Source organism: Staurois parvus, unplaced genomic scaffold, assembly GCF_062004578.1.
Source record: "Staurois parvus isolate SC_StPar_1 unplaced genomic scaffold, SC_StPar_1.0 ptg002090l, whole genome shotgun sequence".
Lineage (NCBI taxonomy): Eukaryota > Metazoa > Chordata > Amphibia > Anura > Ranidae > Staurois > Staurois parvus.
The window spans coordinates 1-24,945 of record NW_028319886.1 but is presented as its reverse complement, the minus strand read 5'-3'; the positions used below and the strand labels follow the sequence as shown (position 1 = coordinate 24,945).

The 24,945-nt window shown below is 44.7% G+C and overlaps 2 protein-coding genes across 3 annotated transcripts; one reads left to right on the top strand and one right to left on the bottom strand.

Annotated features, from left to right (window-relative positions):
* Positions 1-924: 924 nt before the first annotated feature.
* On the bottom strand, positions 925-8,592 carry LOC149432830 (uncharacterized). Of its 2 annotated transcripts, none has more exons than XM_089664889.1 (2): positions 8,495-8,592; positions 925-3,640 (listed from the first exon to the last, which is right to left on the bottom strand). In XM_089664889.1, exon 2 carries the CDS (start codon positions 3,618-3,620, stop codon positions 2,178-2,180), a length of 1,443 nt encoding a protein of 480 aa, XP_089521015.1. In that variant the 5' UTR covers positions 3,621-3,640; positions 8,495-8,592; the 3' UTR covers positions 925-2,177. The 2 variants fall into 2 exon arrangements, with proteins under 2 accessions (XP_089521015.1, XP_089521014.1); XM_089664888.1 differs by lacking the exon at positions 8,495-8,592 and adding an exon at positions 7,210-8,120.
* Positions 8,593-8,691: 99 nt separating this feature from the next.
* Positions 8,692-22,679, top strand: LOC149432829 (structural maintenance of chromosomes protein 1A-like). Its single transcript, XM_089664891.1, has 6 exons — positions 8,692-8,864; positions 9,895-10,083; positions 12,731-12,843; positions 18,224-18,427; positions 20,896-21,134; positions 22,586-22,679. The coding sequence occupies exons 1-6, from the start codon at positions 8,756-8,758 to the stop codon at positions 22,677-22,679; spliced, it is 948 nt and encodes a 315-aa protein (XP_089521017.1). The 5' UTR covers positions 8,692-8,755.
* The last annotated feature ends 2,266 nt before the right edge of the window (positions 22,680-24,945 follow it).

Sequence of the window (24,945 nt, the reverse complement as noted above, 5' to 3'; positions counted from 1 at the left end):
CTCTGTACGTTACACCCCCCTGTCCCCTGCACTTTGTACGTTACATACTCCTGACCCCTGCACTCTGAACGTTACATCCCCCTGTCCCCTGCACTTTGTACGTTACATACTCCTGACCCCTGCACTCTGAACGTTACATCCCCCTGTCCCCTGCACTCTGTACGTTACACCCCCCTGTCCCCTGCACGTTACATCCCCCTGTCCCCTGCACTTTTTACGTTACATACTCCTGACCCCTGCACTCTGAACGTTACATCCCCCTGTCCCCTGCACTCTGTACGTTACATCCCCCTGTCCCCTGCACTCTGTACGTTACATCCCCCTGTCCCCTGCACTTTGTACGTTACATACTCCTGACCCCTGCACTCTGAACGTTACATCCCCCTGTCCCCTGCACTCTGTACGTTACATACTCCAGACCCCTGCACTCTGTACGTTACACCCCCCTGTCCCCTGCACTCTGTACGTTACATCCCCCTGTCCCCTGCACTTTGTACGTTACATCCCCCTGTCCCCTGCACTCTGTACGTTACACCCCCCGTCCCCTGCACTCTGTACGTTACATCCCCCTGTCCCCTGCACTTTGTACGTTACATCCCCCTGTCCCCTGCACTCTGTACGTTACATCCCCCTGTCCCCTGCACTTTGTACGTTACATCCCCCTGTCCCCTGCACTCTGTACGTTACATCCCCCTGTCCCCTGCACTTTGTACGTTACATACTCCTGACCCCTGCACTCTGTATGTAGGCTCAAGTTCTATGCCTTTCCACTGCCACGCCCACAATTCACCTCAGCATGCTGCCTCACTATGGCCCTCTGGGTGTTCAAGGCTCCCCCCTCCCCCCCCCCCTAGTCAGGTAGTCCGTACAGAACCTCATACCATCCAATGGCAGCCCTGACAGCCAACAATCTGACACAGGAGGTGGGAGGAGTCGGACCCTCAACTTTATTTTCAAAATTTGCACATCAGACCAATTCTAGATCTGAAGGACACGACACCGTCACACTTTACGTGGCTTCTGGTCGACTTCTCCATGGTCTCCAAAATCTGCAAAGTCGATCTAATAAGTCAATCAAGTAAAGCCGGACACACACACGGGTCGAATTCCGAAAGCATTTTCCTTTATCGAGAACCTTTTCTAAGAATTTTCTTTCACCACAGCAACGGACGATTTTTCGAGTGGTCACTGAATTTGAGCGATCGGGGATGCTGGAATTTTTTTTTTTTTAAAAACGAACGAATTTCTAAATCCAGGATTGGAGAACAGTCCGAGAAATGTCACTGAAAAAAAAAAATGAGCTGGGAAAAATTCTTGGCCACGAAAATTCTTTTCTGTAGCCACAAGAGGTGAAGTCAAAGGCTCGATTGGTCAAATGGTGGCGCCATTGCATTGCGACACGCACGAACGAAAATTCTTGAGCACGAAAATTCTCTTCTGTGGCCACATGTGGTGAAGGTAAATGCTCGGTCGGTCAAATGGTGGCGCCACATGGAGGTGAAGGCTTGGTCGGTCAAATGGTTGCACCACATGGAGGTGAAGGCTTGGTCGGTCAAATGGTTGCACCACATGGAGGTGAAGGCTCGGTCGGTCAAATGGTGGCGCCACATGGAGGTGAAGTCAAAGGCTCGGTCGGTCAAATGGTGGTGCCACAAGAGGTGAAGGTAAAGGCTCGGTCGGTCAAATGGTGGCACCACATGAAGGTGAAGTCATAGGCTCGGTCGCTCAAATGGTGGTACCATTGGATTGCGAAACGCACGAACAAAAATTCTTGGCCACGAAAACTCTCTTCCGTAGCAACATGGAGGTGAAGGCTCGGTCGGTCAAATGGTGGCACCACATGGAGGTGAAGGCTCGGTCGGTCAAATGGTGGCGCCATTGGATTGCGAAACGCATGAACGTAAATTCGTGGCCACGAAGACTCTCTTCCGTAGCAACATGGAGGTGAAGTCAAAGGCTCTGTCGGTCAAATGGTGGCGCCACATGGAGGTGAAGTCAAAGGCTCGGTCGGTCAAATGGTGGCGCCACATGGAGGTGAAGTCAAAGACTTGGTCGGTCAAATGGTGGCGCCACATGGAGGTGAAGTCACAGGCTCGGTCGATCAAATGGTGGCGCCATTGTATTTCCTATTTTCCAAATTTCGGAATTCGACCCGTGTACGGCCTACGTAAGTTCTGTTAGACCAAAACCACTTCAATCGAGTTGCCTTCGTTGACGTCACTCGGTATCTCTTGCTCGTGGATCTTCTGGTGGGACTCCAGGTAACGAATCTGCGAGTAAGTCGTACCGCACTTCGAGCGGCTGAACGATTTCCCCTTCGTACGTCCCTCCTGGCGTCGGAGAAGATCTCCCGACACGTGCAAAGCGGCACAGTCGTACCCGTGAACCTGCCTGTGCCGATCGAGGTGGCCCATTTCCTGGAAAGCCTTGCTGCAGGTGTGGCAGCTGAAGGGCCGGTAGCCCGTGTGCATCAGGTAATGTCTGTGGAGGCTGGAGACGCGGGTGAAAGTCCTGGAGCAAAGGCTGCACTTGAGGACCTCCAGGCCTTCTTCCGGTTCCTCAACTTGACGTTTCTTTGAAGGCATCTCCAAGCGTTTCGAAGGAAGCTCCTCAACGTTGGACCAAAGGCGTTCCCCCGAGCCCAACCCTTCCTCGGCGCGCCGGGCCCGGCCCAGCTTGGCATTGAAGCTCTTCTGGAAAAGGCGGCACGGGTAGGGTGGGTCCCCCTTGTGAACGCGCCGGTGCTTCAGCAGCTCGCTGGCGTCTCGGAAACCCTTGAGGCAGATGGAGCATTTGAAGGGCTTTTCACCCGTGTGGACCAAGCGGTGGCGCTGGAGGTGGGTGGCTTGCCGGAAGCTTTGGTTGCACAGGTGGCAGGTGAAGGGCTTGAGGCCGGTGTGGATGACGGCGTGCTTCCTCAGGTTGGAGGAGTTGTTGAAGCACTTCTTGCACTCGGCGCACTCGTAGAGTTTTTGGCCGGAAGGTCCAAGCTTCAGGTGAACGGGGCGGTGGTCTTCAAGGTCCTTCTTGGTCAAGAACCAGTCGCTACAGTAGGAACACTGGTAGGCCCCGGCCAGGTCGTTATTTTCATTGGCGGCCACGACGAGACGTCTCTTCTCGGGTTTCCGTAGGACCAGCAACTCTCCGTGCTTCTCCTGGTGGCGCTTCATGTAACAAATGCGGGAGAAGCTCTTCCCGCACACCGGGCAGCTGTAAGGTCGCTCTCCCGTGTGGACCCGAAGGTGGACCCTCAGCTCGGTGGAGTCGCGGAACCCCTTCATGCAGTGGGGGCACTGGAAGGGTCGCTCCCCCGTGTGCACCAAGCGGTGGCGGTCCAGCTGGGACTTCTGCCGGAAGCGGCCGCCGCACTCCTCACAACCGTAGGGCCTCAGGTCCGCGTGGATGTGTTTGTGGCGCCTCAGGTTGGAGGGGTCGGAGAAGGAACGACCGCACAAGTCGCACGCGTACTGCTTCTTCCCGCGGACGAACGTCGGAGGGTCGCCGGTGACGCCGGACTTCTCCAGGAAGTCTCCCATGGAAAAAGGGTCGCTGTCCAGCTTGGCTTGCGCCGCCTTCATGCTGTCCAGCATGTCGTTCAGGCAGGACGTCAGTCCGTCCATTTTTGCTTCCGGGTTCAATGCTGAAAGATAAAAAAAAAATTGTAAAAATTAAAATTAGATCAGGATTTAAAAAAATAAATAAATACATTTTAGATCAGGATTAAATAAACAAATAAATAAATTTTAGATCAGGATTAAAAAAAAATGAATTTTAGATCAGGATTAAGAAAAAAATGAATATTAGATCAGGATTAAATAAACAAATAAATAAATTTTAGATCAGGATTAAAAAAAAAATAAATATTAGATCAGGATTAAATAAACAAATAAATAAATTTTAAATCAGGATTTAAAAAAAATGAATTTTAGATTAGGATTAAAAAAAATTAATATTAGATCAGGATTAAATAAATACATTTTAAATCAGGATTTAAAAAAATAATAATTTTAGATCAGGATAAAAAAAATGATTAGATCAGGATTAAATAAATAAATACATTTTAAATCAGAATTTAAAAAACAAAATAATTTTAGATCAGGGTTAAATAAAAAAAAAAAAGAATATTAGATCAGGATTAAAAAAATAAATTTTAAATCAGGATTTAAAAAAAATGAATTTTAGATTAGGATTAAAAAAAAATAATATTAGATCAGGATTAAATAAATACATTTTAAATCAGGATTTAAAAAAATAATAATTTTAGATCAGGATAAAAAAAATGATTAGATCAGGATTAAATAAATAAATACATTTTAAATCAGAATTTAAAAAACAAAATAATTTTAGATCAGGGTTAAATAAAAAAAAAAAAGAATATTAGATCAGGATTAAAAAAATAAATTTTAAATCAGGATTTAAAAAAAATGAATTTTAGATCAGGATTAAAAAAAAATGAATATTAGATCAGGATTAAATAAATAAATACATTTTAATTCAGAATTTAAAAAAATGAATATAAGATCAGGATTAAATAAATAAATTTTAAATCAGGATTTAAAAAAAAAAGAATTTTAGATCAGGATGAAAAAAAATGAATATTAGATCAGGATTAAAAAAATAAATAAATACATTTTAAATCAGGATTTTTAAAAAAAAATGAATTTTAGATCAGAATTTAAAAAAAATGAATATTAGATCAGGATTAAAAAAATAAAAAAGGTACATCTCTGCAATAAATGCCCATTTCCTGGGTTTATCCCTTTAACCCTTTCACTGCCAGGGCTGATGTTGCATTTATTTGCACCCATGTTTAAAAGAAATAATTTAAGGCCTGAAGATTACTTAAAACCCCCAAACATGATATATTTTCCAAAAGCGGACACCCTGGAGAATAAAATAGTGGTAGTTCCAAAAACGTTTTCTTTTTTTTATGTCGCATGATATTACACAAGGGTTTCTGAAAAACTAAATTTCAAGAAAATAATACGCTGCGGCTAAAGTTATTTTAAGAGCACACAAACGCAATATATTTTTTGGGGGATAAAAAAAAAAAAAAAAGAAAAAAAAAAAAAAAAGAAGATGAGGGTGCTCCAAATAAAAAAAAAAAAAAAAGTACCCAACATGTCAAACCTTAAAATGGCGTGCGCCCATGAATTATGACAAACTTCGGTACCCTATATTTTCCATAGGTGATGCTGATAATACATATTATGATAATATTTATAATAAAAATAAAATAATGATACCAATAATAATAATAATAATAATAATAATATTATAAATAATGATAATATAAATAATAATGGCATTAATAATAATTAAAAAAAATAATCATAATGATAATAATGACGACAATAACAACATAAACATAATGAATATAAAAATATTTTCCATAGGTGATGCTGATAATACATTTTATATAATGACAATAATTATAAAAATAAAATACTGATACCAATAAAAATAATAATAATAATAAAAAAAATAAAAATATTATAAAGAATGATAACAAATAATAACGGAGTTAATAATAATAAAAAAACTAATCCTAATTATATTAATGACGGCAATAATAACATAAACATAATGAATATAAAAATATTTTCCATAGGTGATTCTGATAATACATATTATATAATGATAATAATTATAATAAAAATAAAATACTGATAATAATAATAATAAAAAAATAAAAATAATATTATAAAGAAGGATAACAAATAATAACGGAGTTAATAATAATAAAAAAAATAATCCTAATTATAATAATGATGGCAATAATAACAAATATAATGAATATAAAAATATTTTCCATAGGTGATGCAGATAATACATATTATATAATGATAATAATAATAAAAATAAAATACTGATACCAATAATAATAATAATAATAAAAAAATAAAAATAATATTATAAAGAATGATAACAATGATTTAATAAAAATAAAAAAATGCTACCAATAATAATAATGATATTAAAAAATTAAAAAAATATAAAAATAATATTATAAATAATGATAACATAAATAATAATGGCGTTAATAATAATAATAAAAACAGAATCCCAATTACAATAATGACGACGACAATAATAACATAAACATAGTCTATGTAACTATGTCAAACCTTAAAATGGCGTGCGCCTGGGAATTGGTGACAAACTTTGGTACCCTATATTTTCCAAAGGTGATGCTGATAATACATATTATATAATGATGATAAAAATAATAAAAAAAATAAAAAATATTAATATTATAAATAATGATAATATAAATAATAATGGCGTTAATAATAATAAAAAAATCTAATCATAATGATAATAATGACAATAATAACATGAACATAGTTAGCCTGGCTGAAAAAAAGATGAAAGTTCATCTAGTTCAACCATAAAAAAAAAAAAACAATAATGATGACAATAATAAAAAATAATAAAGATAATAAGAATGATGATGATATTGTTATGATTCATTCAAAATATTGATAAAATTAAAAAAAAAATCACATATAATTATATACAGTAAATAATAATAAATAAAATGCTAAAAAGAATAAAATAATCAACGCTAATAATACTAATATATATAAGAATAATACTAATAAAAAAATGAGAATAACAATAATAAAGATAATAATGATGATGATGATTTTGTTAATAATAATATTTTAAATAATAAAATGTAAAAAAGATATTACAAATGTAAATAATGATATTATTATTAATCATATAATAAAAGCAGTAACAATAAATAACAATTTTAATATAATAACATAATAATGCTAAAAAAATTATAACAATAAAAAAGAATTAAATAAAGAGATTATTAATTATAAATAATGATAATAATATAAATAATAAAACAAATCGTAATAATATTAATTATATAAATAATGATTAAAAAAAATTAAATAAAATGTAAATGATAATAGTATATATGAATAATACAAATAAAAATAATACAATAATAAAAAATAAAATATTAATGATAACAATTGAAAGTAATAAAGATAATAATAATAACAGTAATATTGTAATAATAAAATATAAAAAATAGAAATAATAATAATAATGCTGATGATCTATGACAATAACCCTGCATATGGCGGTGTATTGGGCGGTGATGGCGGTCTCGGTGGTCCTGCACACATAATACACGCAGTCCTGCACACGAGGACAGATCGGGGGTCTGACATTCGGTACAATTACCTCCAGGGTCGCTCTGTCACAGATCACACATTGGTCCCCATTGCTGGACTCGTCCCATCCCCCCCCCCATACACACTGCACAGGCTGAGCTCACAGGAAGGTGCGCCCTGTAATGGTGTTCAGGAAACACAGCGCAGAATGTTGGTTCCCCCATCAGAGCTCTCACTGTCAGATGTAAAGAATCGTCATCCTCTGTATCCGTCACTATCAGCCACCTCTCTTCATTCCCTCCCCCTCCATTCATTCATCCCATCCTGCGCTTTCATTCATCCACTTCTGTTCATTTATCCCTCCACCTTAATTATTTCCTCCACCTTCATTCATTCATCCCTCCATCTCTGTTCATTCATCCCTCCATCTCTGTTCATTCATCCTTCCATCTCTGTTCATTCATCCTTCCATCTCTGTTCATTCATCCTTCCATCTCCATGCCTCCATTCATTCCTCTGCCATCATGTTCATTCATTCCTCCACTAATTAATCCCTCCACCTCTGTTCATTCATTCCTCTGCTTCTATCCAATCATCCCTCCATATTCATTCATTCATTCATTCATCCATCTGCATTCCTACACCTCTCATCATTCATTCCTCCACATCCATCCATTGCTCTGCCTCCATATTCATTCATTTATTCCTCCACCTCCATTCATTCATCCCTCCACCATTATTCATTCCTCTGCCTCCATTCATTTCTCCTCCTTCACTCTTCCATCTCCATTCCTATGCCTCTCATCATTCATCCCTTTAACTTCATTCATTCCTCCATCTCCATTTTCTGCCTCCATCTACTCATCCCTCCACCTTCATTCACCTCTATCCATTTCTCTGCATCCATCTTCATTCATCCACCTCCATCCATTCATTCCTCCACCCCTCTGACTCCACCTCCATCCATTCATTCCTCCATCCATTCATTATCCTATCTCATTGGCCTCATCATGTTCTGTGGCTGTCCTCTAGAGGCGGGCGTGTCCTTACACCCCAATGGAGGCGTTCCCACCCGGGGCCCCGCCCCCCCTGAACACGCTTTCTATTTTTTTATTCTCTTTTTTACACATTTAACCCTTTTTCTGTTTGTCTGCATAACTGTGTGACCATCCCACTATGTGACGTCATCCTGCAGGTGACTGGTCCTCTTTATGGAGGGGGCGGGGTCTACCAGGCTCCCTGTGGCTCCTCCCCCCGGTCAGTTTTTTTCTTTTGATAATAAAAAACAACTCAGGAAATGACCATTTCTGACCATTGGGGCCCAATATATCCTGACTATAGGAAGGTCCCATCACCTGGGGGGAGGGGCTCCAGATTCGGAATCCGCTGATCGATCTCTCCTCCGATCTCTCCACACACGTACAACGGGATCGCTCAGCCACGCCACGCCCACTGTACGGAAGCAGAGCTTGCCAGGCCCACGCCCTCTCCTCCCCGCCCCTTTGTTTTTGATGCGGATTGATGACGTGTTGGGGCGCACTGGGAGTGACGTCAGGTGTCGGGGAATTGGCGGTATCCTGGGCCTGTGTCCGGTCGGAGGGTTCTGAGGGGCCGCCATGGGTTTCCTGAAGCTGATAGAGATCGAGAACTTCAAGTCGTACAAAGGGCGGCAGATCATAGGACCCTTCCGCCGCTTCACCGCCATCATCGGCCCCAATGGCTCCGGTGAGAGGACAGAACTCCGCCGTGTGCAGTGTATACAGAGGGGGGGTGACATCCACAATTCACTGGAGGAGGGGTCCACCATCTACAGAGGGCTGCGTGGGGGCCCTTCCGGCCTCTGGGGGCCACGTGTGAGCTTTTCTGGCCTCTGGGTGCCCGTCCGGCCTCTGGGGGCCGCGTCGGTGCCCGTCCGGCCTCTGGGGGCCGCGTCGGTGCCCGTCCGGCCTCTGGGGGCCCGTCCGGCCTCAAGGGGCCGCGTCGGTGCCCGTCCGGCCTCTGGGGGCCGCGTCGGTGCCCGTCCGGCCTCTGGGGGCCGCGTCGGTGCCCGTCCGGCCTCTGGGGGCCGCGTCGGTGCCCGTCCGGCCTCTGGGGGCCGCGTCGGTGCCCGTCCGGCCTCTGGGGGCCGCGTCGGTGCCCGTCCGGCCTCTGGGGGCCACATGTGAGCTTTTCTGGCCTCTGGGTGCCCGTCCGGCCTCTGGGGGCCGCGTCGGTGCCCGTCCGGCCTCTGGGGGTCGCGTCGGTGCCCGTCCGGCCTCTGGGGGCCCGTCCGGCCTCTGGGGGCCGCGTCGGTGCCCGTCCGGCCTCTGGGGGTCGCGTCGGTGCCCGTCCGGCCTCTGGGGGTCGCGTCGGTGCCCGTCCGGCCTCTGGGGGTCGCGTCGGTGCCCGTCCGGCCTCTGGGGGTCGCGTCGGTGCCCGTCCGACTGCATTGAACTGAAAAAATATTCAATCCAAGAATGTGGATTTTATCATTTATTAAAAATTTAAAAAAAAATTGGGTCTGGCGGCAGAAGGTTTGGGTCCGGTGTGGACGGGCGTTCGCATTGATGATGTCAGAGATTTGGGAGCTTCTATGGTAATTCGAAAATCATTGAAGTTGACCTGAGCGACTTTGCTGTGTGATGTCATCACTGGGTCTCTGTGCTTCTCTATGCATGCGAACAAATGCCCGACCAACAACGTCGGCCCTCGGATGATGTGGGCTAATCCAGCGTGCGGACAATAACATATTTTTTTTTCCTTTTTCTTTCAACAGGAAAGTCCAATCTCATGGACGCCATCAGCTTTGTGCTGGGGGAGAAGACGAGTAACCTGAGAGTGAAGACCCTGCGGGATCTGATCCACGGAGCGCCGGTGGGGAAGCCCGCCGCCAACCGCGCCTTTGTCAGCATGGTGTATGAGGAGGACAGCGGGGGGGAGAAGGTCTTCTCCAGACATATCATCGGTAAGGGGGGGGGGGGGGATTCCCTCATTCACACGCGACCCTGACGCTGTCGGTTCGCTGTCCCGTTCTGTGTTTGCAGCAAAACGCTCGGTGAATTCGCGTGGACGGGCGTAAAAACCCGATTCACGGGAGGAAATGGTTGAATGCATGCGGTAATTAACCACTTCCTGTCCGGCCCATGTACATAAACGGCTGGGCGGGAGCAGTGCAGGGGTGGGTGACCGTTTATAAACGTCCTCCCTGCTTGTGGGCGCTCCCTGGGACCGCGCGGCACCGCGATCCTCCGATCTAGTCGGGGCGCTTTCACCCCCTTCCTGCCCAGGCCAGCTTTCAGCATTATCACACTTTGAATGGCGATTGTGCGGTCATGCAACACTGAGACGTGGATGACTGGAGACGTGGATGGATGGATGGATGAATGGAGACGATGGATGGATGAATGAATGGAGCTGTGGATGGATGAATGGAGACGTGGATGGATGGAGCTGTGGATGGATGAATGGAGACGTGGATGGATGGATGGATGAATGAATGAATGGAGCTATGGATGAATGGAGATGTGGATGGATGAATGGAGCTGTGGATGGATGAATGAATGGAGACATGGATGGAGCTGTGGATGGATGACTGGAGACGTGGATGGATGAATGAATGGCGCTGTGGATGGATGAATGGAGACATTGGATGGAGGAATGACTGGAGACGTAGATGGATTAATTGAATGGAGAAGTGGATGGATGGAGACGTAGATGAATGAATGGATGGATGAATGAATGGAGCTGTGGATGAATGAATGGAGACATGGATAGATGAATGAATGGAGCTGTGGATGGATGAATGGAGACGTGGATGGATGGATGAATGGAGCTGTGGATGGATGGATGAATGAATGGAGCTGTGGATGGATGAATGGAGCTGTGGATGGATGGATGAATGAATGAATGGAGCTGTGGATGGATGGATGAATGGAGCTGTGGATGGATGAATGAAGACATGGATGGAGCTGTGGATGGATGAGTGGAGACGTGGATGGATGAATGAATGGAGCTGTGGATGGATGAATGGAGACATGGATGGAGGAATGAATGGAGCTGTGGATGGATGAATGGAGACATGGATGGATGGATGACTGGAGACGTGGATGGATGAATGAATGGAGACGATGGATGGATGAATGAATGGAGCTGTGGATGGATGAATGGAGACGTGGATGGATGGAGCTGTGGATGGATGAATGGAGACGTGGATGGATGGATGGATGAATGAATGAATGGAGCTGTGGATGGATGAATGGAGATGTGGATGGATGGATGAATGGAGCTGTGGATGGATGAATGAATGGAGACATGGATGGAGCTGTGGATGGATGACTGGAGACGTGGATGGATGAATGAATGGCGCTGTGGATGGATGAATGGAGACATTGGATGGAGGAATGACTGGAGACGTGAATGAATGGTGATGTGGATGGATGAATGGAGACGTAGATGGATTAATTGAATGGAGAAATGGATGGATGAATGAATGGAGCTGTGGATGAATGAATGGAGACATGGATAGATGAATGAATGGAGCTGTGGATGGATGAATGGAGACGTGGATGGATGGATGAATGGAGCTGTGGATGGATGAATGGAGACGTGGATGGATGGATGAATGAATGAATGGAGCTGTGGATGGATGAATGGAGCTGTGGATGGATGAATGAATGGAGCTGTGGATGGATGAATGAATGGAGACATGGATGGAGCTGTGGATGGATGACTGGAGACATGGATGGATGAGTGGAGACGTGGATGGATGAGTGGAGACGTGGATGGATGAATGAATGGCGCTGTGGATGGATGAATGGAGACATTGGATGGAGGAATGACTGGAGACGTGAATGAATGGTGATGTGGATGGAGATATGAATGAATGGAGACGTAGATGGATTAATTGAATGGAGAAGTGGATGGATGGATGGATGGAGACGTGGATGGAGGGGGAGTTTGCTTTATATATTAATGAATGAAATGAAGTTAGGACAGCACAGTGGCTAAGTGGTTAGCACTTCCACCTGGCAGTACTCGGGTCTTCGGTTCGAATCCCAACCACGGCACCACCTGCCTGGAGTTTGTATGTTCTCCCTGTGCCTGTGTGTTTCCTCCGGGTACTCCGGTTTCCTCCCACACTCTAAAGACATGCTAGTAGGTGAATTGGCTCCTGTCTATATTGGCCCTAGTATGTGTATGTATGAATGTGAGTTAGGGACCTTAGATTGTACGCTCCTCAGGGGCGGGGCCTGATGTGAATGTACAATATATATGTAAAGCGCGGAGTACATTGATGGCGATATATAAATACCTGAAATGAATGAAGTTGCAGATTGGTGGGTGGTGCTCGGGGGAGGGGTTAGTTCCACTTCAATGACAGAGTTACTACCGAATAAACTGGTCCATAGCAGAAATGTGGGGGCTATTCTGCTCCATGGGGGGGGGATGTTCGGCTCCATTCGGGGGGGGGAGTACAGGTATGAGAGGTGAGATGGTTAACCTTCCCCCCTGTACACGCCCCCCTCTGGACCCCTCGGTGCTGCAGGAAGCCGCGGTCGCAGCGTTTTGCGTGTTTTTCCCGTTCCCTGACGGCTTTGTCTTCCTTCTCTCAGGCGGATCTTCTGAGTACAGAATCAACAGCAAGGTGGTGCAGCTGGCGGAGTACAGCGACGAGTTGGAGAAGTTGGGGATCCTGATTAAGGCCCGGAACTTCTTGGTGTTCCAGGTACGTTGGTTACATACAGAGACGGTCCCGCTCGGCTCTCACGATCGGACGTAGGGGGGAAGGAAAATCGGTCCGAAATGTTCGGTGCCGCCACCAACTCGGCTGTGTTCCTGATTGAATGGGAAGGGAGGCGCAGGACACCTATGACACCGGAGATTCCCCGCCGGCACCCGGCGATGGCAGAGGGACACCGACAGGGGAGAGGTCTGCATGTAACAATAATGATCTCTCCCCTGTCAGCACCAACATGCTGCTTTGTATGGCTCTGCACAGCCATACAAAGCAGCATGCTTAGTAAAACGGCACACAGTTGACCCTTTGATCACCCCTCATGTTAACCCCTTCCTGCCCAGTGCCATTAGTACAGTGTCAGTGCTTTTTATTAGCACCATAGTGACACTACTGCTTGTGGGGGTGAATTTTTTTTTTTTATCTATCTTTTTAGTAAAAATTAGTTTATAGCCAAAAATTATAATTTAAAAAAAAATTTTTTTATTTTCTTTTATTTGTTTTGTTTTTTTTTGTACATATTGTCACCCTAGCAGTACAGTGTCGTCATAGTGATAAGATTTTTTTTTAATCTATCTTTTTAGTAAAAATTGGTTTATAACCAAAAATTATAATTTAAAAAACAAATTGTTTACATTTTTATTTTTTTTTTTTACATATTGTCACTCTAGCAGTACAGTGTCACCATAGTCATCAGATTTTTTTTTTATCTATCTTTTTAGTAAAAATTAGTTTATAACCAAAAATGATTATTTTAAAAAAAATTGTTTACATTTTTATTTTATATTTTTTTTATTTTTTTTTTTACATATTCTCACCCTAGCAGTACAGTGTCACCATAGTGATAAGATTTTTTTTTTATCTATCTTTTTAGTAAAAATTGGTTTATAACCAAAAATTATAATTGAAAACAAAATTGTTTACATTTTGATTTATTTTTTTTTTTTTTTACATATTCTCACCCTAGCAGTACAGTGTCACCATAGTGATAAGATTTTTTTATATATCTTTTTAGTACAAATTAGTTTATAACCAAAAATTATAATTTGTAAAAAAACATTTTTGACATTTTAATTTTTTTATCTTATTTGTTTTTTTTTTTTTTTGTTTTTTTTTACACATTGTCACCCATAGCAGTGCAGTGTCACCATAGTGATAAGATTTTTTTTTTAATCTATCTTTTTAGTAAAAATTAGTTTATAATCAAACATTATAATTTTTGGTTATAAACTAATTTTTACTAAAAAGATAGATAGGAAAAAAAATCTTTATCACCCCCCACATGGTGACCCTGTACTGCTAGGGTGACAATATGTTAAAAAAAAGTTTACTTTTTTTTTGTTTTGGGGTTTTTTCACATAGTGAAGCTGTACTACTTGTCGGGAGAGATTTATTTAATTTTTTTTTTTTTTTTACATTTTTATTTATCTTTTTATATTTGTTTTTTTTTTTTTTTTGTTTTTTTTTACATACCATGGTGACACTGTACTACCTATGGGGGGGTGATGATTTTTTTTTTTAATTTTTCTTTTTAGTAAAAATTGGTTTATAACCAAAAATTATAATTTAAAAACAAATTGTTGACATTTTTATTTTTATTTTATTTATTTATTTTTTTTACATATTGTCACCCTAGCAGTACAGTGTCACCATAGTGATAAGATTTTTTATTATCTATTTTTTTAGTACAAATTAGTTTATAACCAAAAATTATAATTTGTAAAAAACATTTTTGACTTTTATTTTTTTATCTCATTTTTTTTTTTTTTTTGTTTTTACACATTGTCACCCATAGCAGTGCAGTGTCACCATAGTGATAAGATTTTTTTTTTTAATCTATCTTTTTAGTAAAAATTAGTTTATAATCAAAAATTATAATTTTTGGTCATAAACTAATTTTTACTAAAAAGATAGATAGAAAAAAAAAAGCTTTATCACCCCCCACATGGTGACCCTGTACTGCTAGGGTGACAATATGTTAAAAAAAAATGTTTACTTTTTTTTTTTTTTTTTTTATGTTTTTGGGTTTTATCACATAGTGAAGCTGTAATACTTGTCGGGGGTGATGAAGATTTATTTAATTTTTTTTTTTTTTTTTACACTGACAGCTTTTACAGCCTTTATGGATGTTGAAACAGTCAGTGTAAAAAAACAAAAAAAAAAAACAAATGATAATAATAAAAAGATTAATAAAAATGTAAAAAAAAAAAGGAGAAATGATAGCCTTTGTTTTTTTTTAACATTTTTCATCTTTTTATAATATTTGTTTTGCTTTTTTTTTTGTTTTTTTTACACATTGTCACCCATAGCAGTGCAGTGTCACCATAGTGATAAGATTTTTTTTTTAATCTATCTTTTTAGTAAAAATTAGTTTATAATCAAAAATTATAATTTTTGGTTATAAACTAATTTTTACTAAAAAGATAGATAGAAAAAAAAAATCTTTATCACCCCCCACATGGTGACCCTGTACTGCTAGGGTGACAATATGTTAAAAAAAAATGTTTACTTTTTTTTTGTTTTTGGGTTTTTTCACATAGTGAAGCTGTACTACTTGTCGGGGGAGATTTATTTAATTTTTTTTTTTTTTTTTTACATTTTTATTTATCTTTTTATATTTGTTTTTTTTTTTTGTTTTTTTTTACATACCATGGTGACACTGTACTACCTATGGGGGGTGATAATTTTTTTTTTTTTATCTATCTTTTTAGTAAAAATTGGTTTATAACCAAAAATTATAATTTAAAAACAAATTGTTGACATTTTTATTTTTATTTTATTTATTTTTTTTTACATATTGTCACCCTAGCAGTACAGTGTCACCATAGTGATAAGATTTTTTATTATCTATTTTTTTAGTACAAATTAGTTTATAACCAAAAATTATAATTTGTAAAAAACATTTTTGACTTTTATTTTTTTATCTCATTTTTTTTTTTGTTTTTACACATTGTCACCCATAGCAGTGCAGTGTCACCATAGTGATAAGATTTTTTTTTTAATCTATCTTTTTAGTAAAAATTAGTTTATAATCAAAAATTATAATTTTTGGTCATAAACTAATTTTTACTAAAAAGATAGAAAAAAAAAGCTTTATCACCCCCCACATGGTGACCCTGTACTGCTAGGGTGACAATATGTTAAAAAAAAATGTTTACTTTTTTTTTTTTTTTTTTTTATGTTTTTGGGTTTTATCACATAGTGAAGCTGTAATACTTGTCGGTGGTGATGAAGATTTATTTAATTTTTTTATTTTTTTATTTTTTTTACACTGATAGCTTTTACAGCCTTTATGGATGTAAAAAAAGTCAGTGTAAAAAAACAAAAAAAAAAAACAAATGATAATAATAAAAAGATGAATAAAAATGTAAAAAAAAAAAAAAAAAAGGAGAAATGATAGCCTTTGTTTTTTTTTTAACATTTTTCATCTTTTTATAATATTTGTTTTGCTTTTTTTTTTTTGTTTTTTTTTACACATTGTCACCCATAGCAGTGCAGTGTCACCATAGTGATAAGATTTTTTTTTTAATCTATCTTTTTAGTAAAAATTAGTTTATAATCAAACATTATAATTTTTGGTTATAAACTAATTTTTACTCAAAAGATAGATTAAAAAAATCTTTATCACCCCCCACATGGTGACACTGTACTGCTAGGGTGACAATATGTTAAAAAAAAATGTTTACTTTTTTTTTGTTTTTGGGTTTTTTCACATAGTGAAGCTGTACTACTTGTTGGGGGAGATTTATTTAATTTTTTTTTTTTTTTTACATTTTTATTTATCTTTTTATATTTGTTTTTTTTTTTTTGTTTTTTTTTACATACCATAGTGACACTGTACTACCTATGGGGGGTGATGATTTTTTTTTTTTTTATCTATCTTTTTAGTAAAAATTGGTTTATAACCAAAAATTATCATTTAAAAACAAATTGTTGACATTTTTATTTTTATTTTATTTATTTATTTATTTTTTTTACATATTGTCACCCTAGCAGTACAGTGTCACCATAGTGATAAGATTTTTTATTATCTATTTTTTTAGTACAAATTTAGTTTATAACCAAAAATTATAATTTGTAAAAAACATTTTTGACTTATTTTTTTATCTCTTTTTTTTTTTTTTTTTTTATGTTTTTGGGTTTTATCACATAGTGAAGCTGTAATACTTGTCGGTGGTGATGAAGATTTATTTAATTTTTTTATTTTTTTATTTTTTTTACACTGATAGCTTTTACAGCCTTTATGGATGTAAAAACAGTCAGTGTAAAAAAACAAAAAAAAAAAACAAAAAAAAAAAACAAATGATAATAAAAAGATGAATAAAAATGTAAAAAAAAAAAAAAAAGGAGAAATGATAGCCTTTGTTTTTTTTTAACATTTTTCATCTTTTTATAATATTTGTTTTGCTTTTTTTTTTGTTTTTTTTACACATTGTCACCCATAGCAGTGCAGTGTCACCATAGTGATAAGATTTTTTTTTTAATCTACCTTTTTAGTAAAAATTAGTTTATAATCAAACATTATAATTTTTGGTTATAAACTAATTTTTACTAAAAAGATAAATAAAAAAAATCTTTATCACCCCCCACATGGTGACCCTGTACTGCTAGGGTGACAATATGTTAAAAAAAAAATGTTTACTTTTTTTTTTTTTTATGTTTTTGGGTTTTATCACATAGTGAAGCTGTAATACTTGTCGGGGGTGATGAAGATTTATTTAATTTTTTTATTTTTTTTACACTGATAGCTTTTACAGCCTTTATGGATGTTGAAACAGTCAGTGTAAAAAAACAAAAAAACAAAAACAAAAAAAAAAAACAAATGATAATAATAAAAAGATAAAAAGAAAATAAAAATGTAAAAAAAAAAAAAAAAAGGAGAAATGATAGCCTTTGTTTTTTTTTTTTTTAACATTTTTCATCTTTTTATAATATTTGTTTGGTTTTTTTTTTTTTGTTTTTTTTTACATACCATGGTGACGCTGTACTACTTGGGGGGGTGATGAAGATTTTTTTTTTTTTTTTTTTTTTTAACACTGATTGATTTTACACTCATAAAGGCTGTAAAAGCAATCATTTCTCCTTCTCTCTGTCTGCATTCCTGCAGCCATTGAGAACTACTGTGTGAGCTGTGATTGGTCACAGCTTGTCACATGGTACAAGGCTGTCGTGAATGGCCCTGTACCATGTGACCTCTGTGATCATTCACAGATTTCCCGTCTGGCCGTTTATGTACATGGGACGGACGGGAAGTGGTTAAAGTAGCGCAGTGCTGAATAGCAAAAAAAAAAAAATGTCCTGGCGCTGAAGGGGGGTAAAACTTTCCGCAGCGTGTGACACAAATGTGCGTCGTCATTCTGTTTTCCTGTAGGGGGCGGTAGAATCGATCGCCATGAAGAATCCGAAGGAGCGGACGGCGTTGTTCGAGGAGATCAGCAGGTCGGGGGAGTTGGCGTCGGACTACGACAAGTGTAAGAAGGAGATGGTGAAGGCGGAGGAGGACACGCAGTTCAACTATCACCGCAAGAAAAATATCGCAGCCGAGAGGAAGGAGGCCAAGCAGGAGAAGGAGGAGGTCGGTGTCGCGCTGTTTTAGAACGAGTTAATCTATGGCAGCCAATCCCGGGACAGGACTGCCCAAAGGGGCCGGGTGTATCTGGATGTCCAGAGCACCCCCCACCTCCCCCTACCGTCAGGAGTCCCCCCGCCCTCCCTTACATCACAATGTACTCCCCCTTCGCTTGAGCTGGGAAAACGAAAGTGCAGGGTCTGGAGAAGGACCGGAGGAGGGCTGGCGTTTGCTGATTGCTGAGACCAGGGGGATGCTGCAGCTGCACAGAGAGGCATGGGATCTGGTGGAGGAGTTCTGTCCTCCTCTCTGCTGCCAACTGCTGAGACCTGGGGGGGGGAGACAAGACTCTGCATGGAGAAGTGCAGGATCTGGTGTGGAGGAGTCCTGACCTCCTCTCTGCTGTGACTGCTAATACATGGTGGAAGCAGAGATGAGGGAGGTGCTGCAGCTGCACAGAGAGGCACGGGATCTGGCGGAGGAGTTCTGTCCTCTTGTAAGACATGGGAGCAGAGGTGAGGGGGATGCTGCATAGAGAGGTACAGGATCTGTAGGAGGAGTTCTGTCCTCCTCTAAGACATGGGGGCAGCAGAGATGAGGGGGATGCTGCAGCTGCACAGAGAGGCACAGGATCTGTGGGAGAAATTCTGTCGTCCTCTAAGACATGGTGGGAGCAGAGGTGAGAGGGATGCTGCAGCTGCACAGAGAGGTACAGGATCTGGCGGAGGAGTTCTGTCCTCTAATACATGGGAGCAGAGATGAGGGGGGGTGCTGCAGCAGCGGCACAGAGAGGCACAGGATCTGTCGGATGAGTCCTGTCCTCTAATACATAGCAGAGATGAGGGGGGTGCTGCAGCTGCACAGAGAGGTACAGGATCTGGCGGAGGAGTTCTGTCCTCCTCTCTGCTGCCAACTGCTGAGATGGGGGGGTCAGAGATAAGCCTCTGCATGGAGAAGCGCAGGATCTGGTGGGGAGGAGTTCTGTCCTCTCTGCTGTGACTGCTAAGACATGGTGGCAGCAGAGATGAGGGGTTGCTGCAGCTGCACAGAAAGGCACAGGATCTGTAGGAGGAATACTGTCCTCCTCTCTGCTCCTGACTGCTGAGACCTGGGGTGGAGGGGGCAGAGACAAGCCTCTGCATGGAGAAGCGCAGGATCTGGTGGGGAGGAGTTCTGTCCTCCTCTCTGCTGTGACTGTTAGAACCTGGTAGCTAGCAGCAGAGATGAGGGAGGTTCTGCATCTGCACAGAGAGGCACAGGATCTGTCGGAGGAGTTCTGTCCTCTAATACATGGCAGCAGATGTGGGAGGTGCTGCAGCTGCACAGAGAGGCACAGCATCTGTCGGAGGCGTTCTGTCCTCCTCTAATACATAGGAGCAGAGATGAGGGGGGTGCTGCAGCTGCACAGAGAAGCTCAGGATCTGTCGGAGGAGTTCTGTCCTCCTCTAACACATGGGAGCAGCAGAGATGTGGGAGGTGTTGCAGCTGCACAGAGAAGTGCAGGATCTGTTGAAGGAGTTCTGTTCTCCTCTAATACATGGGAGCAGAGATGAGGGAGGTGCTGCAGCTGCACAGAGAAGTGCAGGAATAAGTAGAAGGAGTTCGGTCCTCTCTGCTACCGATTGCTAAGACATGGGAGCAGAGATGAGGGGGGTGCTGCAGCGGCACAGAGAAGCTCAGGATCTGTTGGAGGAGTTCCGTCCTTCTCTAAGACATGGGAGCAGAGATGAGGGGGGTGCTGCAACTGCACAGAGAGGTACAGGATCTGTAGGAGGAGTTCCGTCCTTCTCTAAGACATGGGAGCAGAGATGAGGGGGGGTGCTGCAGCGGCACAGAGAGGCACAGGATCTGTAGGAGGAGTTCCGTCCTTCTCTAAGACATGGGAGCAGAGATGAGGGGGGTGCTGCAACTGCACAGAGAGGTACAGGATCTGTAGGAGGAGTTCTGTCCTCCTCTAAGACATGGGAGCAGAGATGAGGGGGGGTGCTGCAGTGGCACAGAGAGGCACAGGATCTGTCGGAGAAGTTCTGTCCTCTGTGGGAGCAGAGATGTGGGAGGTGCTTCAGCTGCACAGAGAGGTACAGGATCTGTAGAAGGAGTTCGGTCCTCTCTGCTACCGATTGCTAAGACATGGTGGCAGCAGAGATGAGTGAGGTACTGCAGCTGCACAGAGAAGCTCAGGATCTGTCGGAGGAGTTCTGTCCTCCTCTAATACATGGCAGCAGATGTGGGAGGTGCTGCAGCTGCACAGAGAAGTGCAGGATCTGTGGGAGAAGTTCTGTCCTCCTCTAAGCCATGGTGGCAGCAGAGATGTGGGAGGTACTGCAGCTGCACAGAGAAGCTCAGGATCTGTCGGAGGAGTTCTGTCCTCCTCTAAGACATGGGAGCAGAGATGAGGGGGTTGCCATAGCTGCAGGAGGGGTGCGAGGGCCACATGAACAAAGCGTTGTCTCACCCCGCCGCTCTCTCCGCAGGCCGAGCGTTACCAGCGGCTGAAGGACGAGGTGGCCCGAGCCCAGATCCAGCTGCAGCTGTTCAAGCTCTACCACAACGAGTCCGAGATCGAGAAGCTGAACAAAGAGCTGGGATCGAAGAACAAGGAGATCGATAAGGACAAGAAGCACATGGACAAGATCGAGGAGGAGCTGAAGGACAAGAAGAAGGAGCTGGGCAAAATGATGAGGGAGCAGCAATCCATCGAGAAGGAGATCAAGTAAGTCGATCCTGCCATTGTTAGAACTACTTGTGCCCCGCCCACCGACTTTTTTTTTTTACGGCGGGGGCCTCCGCTGCGCTGGATCACGTACTTGTGCGTGATCCAGCATTTCTGGGCGTCGGTCATAGTTACTGTCAGTTTGCCCGCCGCACTACCGCTGTCCCACTATAAGTCGCCGATCACCACCGTTAGTAGCTGTGTCTCGGCCAATGAGGAGTGAGAAACCTGGGAGAGCCGAGGATCCTATGCATCTTCATGCATTAAAAAAAAAAAAAATCCTTAAGCCTTCTCAACCACTCTGACCTCTGGCACCGCCCACATGGAAGAAAAATATATTTGAAATACTAAAATTTTGGCCGTATTCAATATATTTCAATATAATATATTATGTTGAAATGCGTTTTTATTGCAAAAAATATATGAAAAATATTTTTTCAAATTTACTGTATTTCTAATCACTTCCTGTCCGGCCCGTGTATATAAACGACCGGACGGTGGCAGTGCAGGGGCGGGTTGCCGTTCATAAATGGCGCTCGCCGTTTTAGCCTGTGCGCGCTCCCTGGGAGCGCGCGGCACCGTGATCCAGTGCTCGCTGTGTCCGGAGATTGCTGTACAGGACCTCTGTGATTGGCCAATCAGTGATCACATGAAGAGTAGTAAACAAGATGTCACTTCTGACATCATTGCTTACTACGTGTGAAATCTGTGAATGATCACAGAGGTCACATGGTACAGGGCTATTCACAACAGCCTCGTACCATGTGACAAGCTGTGACCAATCACAGCTCACACAGTATTTCTCAATGGCTGCAGGAATGCAGCCGGAGAGAAGGAGAAATGATTCCTCTTACAGCCTTTATGGGTGTAACAGCAATCGGTGTAAAAAAAGAAAAAAAAAAAATCTTCATCACCCCCCACAAGTAGTACAGTGTCACCATGGTGACCCCACACTGCTAGGGTGACAGTATGTAAAAAAAAATAAAATTTAATAAAAAAATGTGAAAAATTATAATTTTTGTTCATAAACTAATTCGTGTTTTTTTTTTTTTTTTACTAAAAAGAGATGAATACATTTTGGCCAAGAGTTATGAAGAAAGATTATTTATTTGCAAAATTTTATACGAAAAACACTTTTTTTTTTTTTTTTTTTTCTTTTTTTTAAATTTTTAAACTTTTTCATTTATATAGCAAAAAAATTAAAATCCCCGAGGTGAATAAATACCACCAAAATAAAGTTGTATCTGTCTCAAAAAAAAAGGTTAAAAAAAAATTCACACTTGTACAGTGTCGCACGACCGCGCAATGGTCATTCAAAGTGTGATAGCGCTGAAAGCTGAAAATTGGCCTGGGGGGGAGGGGGGTGAAAGTGTCCGAACTGGAAGGGGGGGTGAAAGTGTCCGGACTGGAAGTGGTTAATGCATCTTCTTTTATTTCTGTCCTTTCTATAGGGAGAAGGACGCTGAGCTGAATCAGAAGCGCCCGCAATACATCAAAGCCAAGGAGAACACGTCCCACAAGATCAAGAAGTTGGGAAGCCGCTAAAAAGTCCCTTCAGAACGCTCAGAAGCAATACAAGAAGCGTAAGGGGGACATGGGATGAGCTGGAGAAGGAGATGCAGGCTGTGGAGAAGGCCAGGCAGGAGTTCGAGGAGCGGATGGGAGGAGGAGAGCCAGAGCCAAGGCAGAGATCTGACGCTGGAGGAGAACCAGGTATGGAGGAGCCATGAGCACCACGGCGCCTTCCCTTCCCCCCACGTGTTCTCAGGACTGCAGGGATGTACAATTCCCACGCTCCGCCCGCCGCCTCTGACCGTCCCCCACGCTCCGCCCGCCGCCTCTGACCGTCCCCCACGCTCCGCCCGCCGCCTCTGACCGTCCCCCACGCTCCGCCCGCCGCCTCTGGCCGTCCCCCACGCTCCGCCCGCCGCCTCTGGCCGTCCCCACGCTCCGCCCGCCGCCTCTGACCGTCCCCCACGCTCCGCCCGCCGCCTCTGACCGTCCCCCACGCTCCGCCCGCCGCCTCTGACCGTCCCCCACGCTCCGCCCGCCGCCTCTGACCGTCCCCCACGCTCCGCCCGCCGCCTCTGACCGTCCCCACGCTCCGCCCACCGCCTCTGACCGTCCCCCACGCTCCGCCCGCCGCCTCTGACCGTCCCCCACGCTCCGCCCGCCGCCTCTGACCGTCCCCCACGCTCCGCCCGCCGCCTCTGACCGTCCCCCACGCTCCGCCCGCCGCCTCTGACCGTCCCCCACGCTCCACCCACCGCCTCTGACCGTCCCCCACGCTCCGCCCGCCGCCTCTGACCGTCCCCACGCTCCGCCCGCCGCCTCTGACCGTCCCCACGCTCCACCCGCCGCCTCTGACCGTCCCCCACGCTCCGCCCGCCGCCTCTGACCGTCCCCACGCTCCGCCCGCCGCCTCTGACCGTCCCCCACGCTCCGCCCGCCGCCTCTGACCGTCCCCCACGCTCCGCCCGCCGCCTCTGGCCGCCCCCACGCTCCGCCCTCCGCCTCTGACCGTCCCCACGCTCCGCCTGCCGCCTCTGACCATCCCCCACCCTCCGCCTCTGGCCGTCCCCCACGCTCCGCCCGCCGCCTCTGGCCGTCCCCCACGCTCCACCCGCCGCCTCTGGCCGCCCCCACGCTCCGCTCGCCGCCTCTGGCCGTCCCCCACGCTCCGCCCTCCGCCTCTGGCCATCCCCCACGCTCCGCCCGCCGCCTCTGGCCGCCCCCACGCTCCGCCCGCCGCCTCTGGCCGCCCCCACGCTCCGCCCTCCGCCTCTGGCCGTCCCCCACGCTCCGCCCGCCGCCTCTGACCGTCCCCCACGCTCCGCCTCTGACCGTCCCCCACGCTCCGCCTCTGGCCGTCCCCCACGCTCCGCCCGCCGCCTCTGGCCGCCCCCACGCTCCGCCCTCCGCCTCTGGCCGTCCCCCACGCTCCGCCCGCCGCCTCTGGCCGCCCCCACGCTCCGCCCGCCGCCTCTGGCCGCCCCCACGCTCCGCCCTCCGCCTCTGGCCGTCCCCCACGCTCCGCCCGCCGCCTCTGACCGTCCCCCACGCTCCGCCTCTGACCGTCCCCCACGCTCCGCCCGCCGCCTCTGGCCGCCCCCACGCTCCGCCCTCCGCCTCTGGCCGTCCCCCACGCTCCGCCCGCCGCCTCTGGCCGTCCCCACGCTCCGCCCTCCGCCTCTGGCCGTCCCCACGCTCCGCCCGCCGCCTCTGACCGTCCCCCACGCTCCGCCCGCCTCCTCTGACCGTCCCCCACGCTCCGCCCGCCGCCTCTGACCGTCCCCCACGCTCCGCCCGCCGCCTCTGGCCGTCCCCCACGCTCCGCCCTCCGCCTCTGGCCATCCCCCACGCTCCGCCCGCCGCCTCTGGCCGCCCCCACGCTCCGCCCGCCGCCTCTGGCCGTCCCCCACGCTCCGCCCGCCGCCTCTGGCCGTCCCCCACGCTCCGCCCGCCGCCTCTGGCCGTCCCCCACGCTCCGCCCGCCGCCTCTGACCGTCCCCCACGCTCCGCCTCTGACCGTCCCCCACGCTCCGCCTCTGGCCGTCCCCCACGCTCCGCCTCTGGCCGTCCCCCACGCTCCGCCGCCGCCTCTGGCCGCCCCCACGCTCCGCCCTCCGCCTCTGGCCGTCCCCCACGCTCCGCCCGCCGCCTCTGGCCGCCCCCACGCTCCGCCCGCCGCCTCTGGCCGCCCCCACGCTCCGCCCTCCGCCTCTGGCCGTCCCCCACGCTCCGCCCGCCGCCTCTGACCGTCCCCCACGCTCCGCCTCTGACCGTCCCCCACGCTCCGCCCGCCGCCTCT

Excerpts from the sequence above, each read along its gene's own strand:
- LOC149432829 (XM_089664891.1), top strand. The coding sequence starts at position 8,756 with ATGGGTTTCCTGAAGCTGATAGAGATCGAGAACTTCAAGTCGTACAAA. Across the intron at positions 8,865-9,894 it reads CATCGGCCCCAATGGCTCCG|GAAAGTCCAATCTCATGGAC; the intron begins GTGAGAGGACAG and ends TTCTTTCAACAG. Across the intron at positions 18,428-20,895 it reads CCAAGCAGGAGAAGGAGGAG|GCCGAGCGTTACCAGCGGCT; the intron begins GTCGGTGTCGCG and ends CTCTCTCCGCAG.
- LOC149432830 (XM_089664889.1), bottom strand. The coding sequence starts at position 3,620 with ATGGACGGACTGACGTCCTGCCTGAACGACATGCTGGACAGCATGAAG.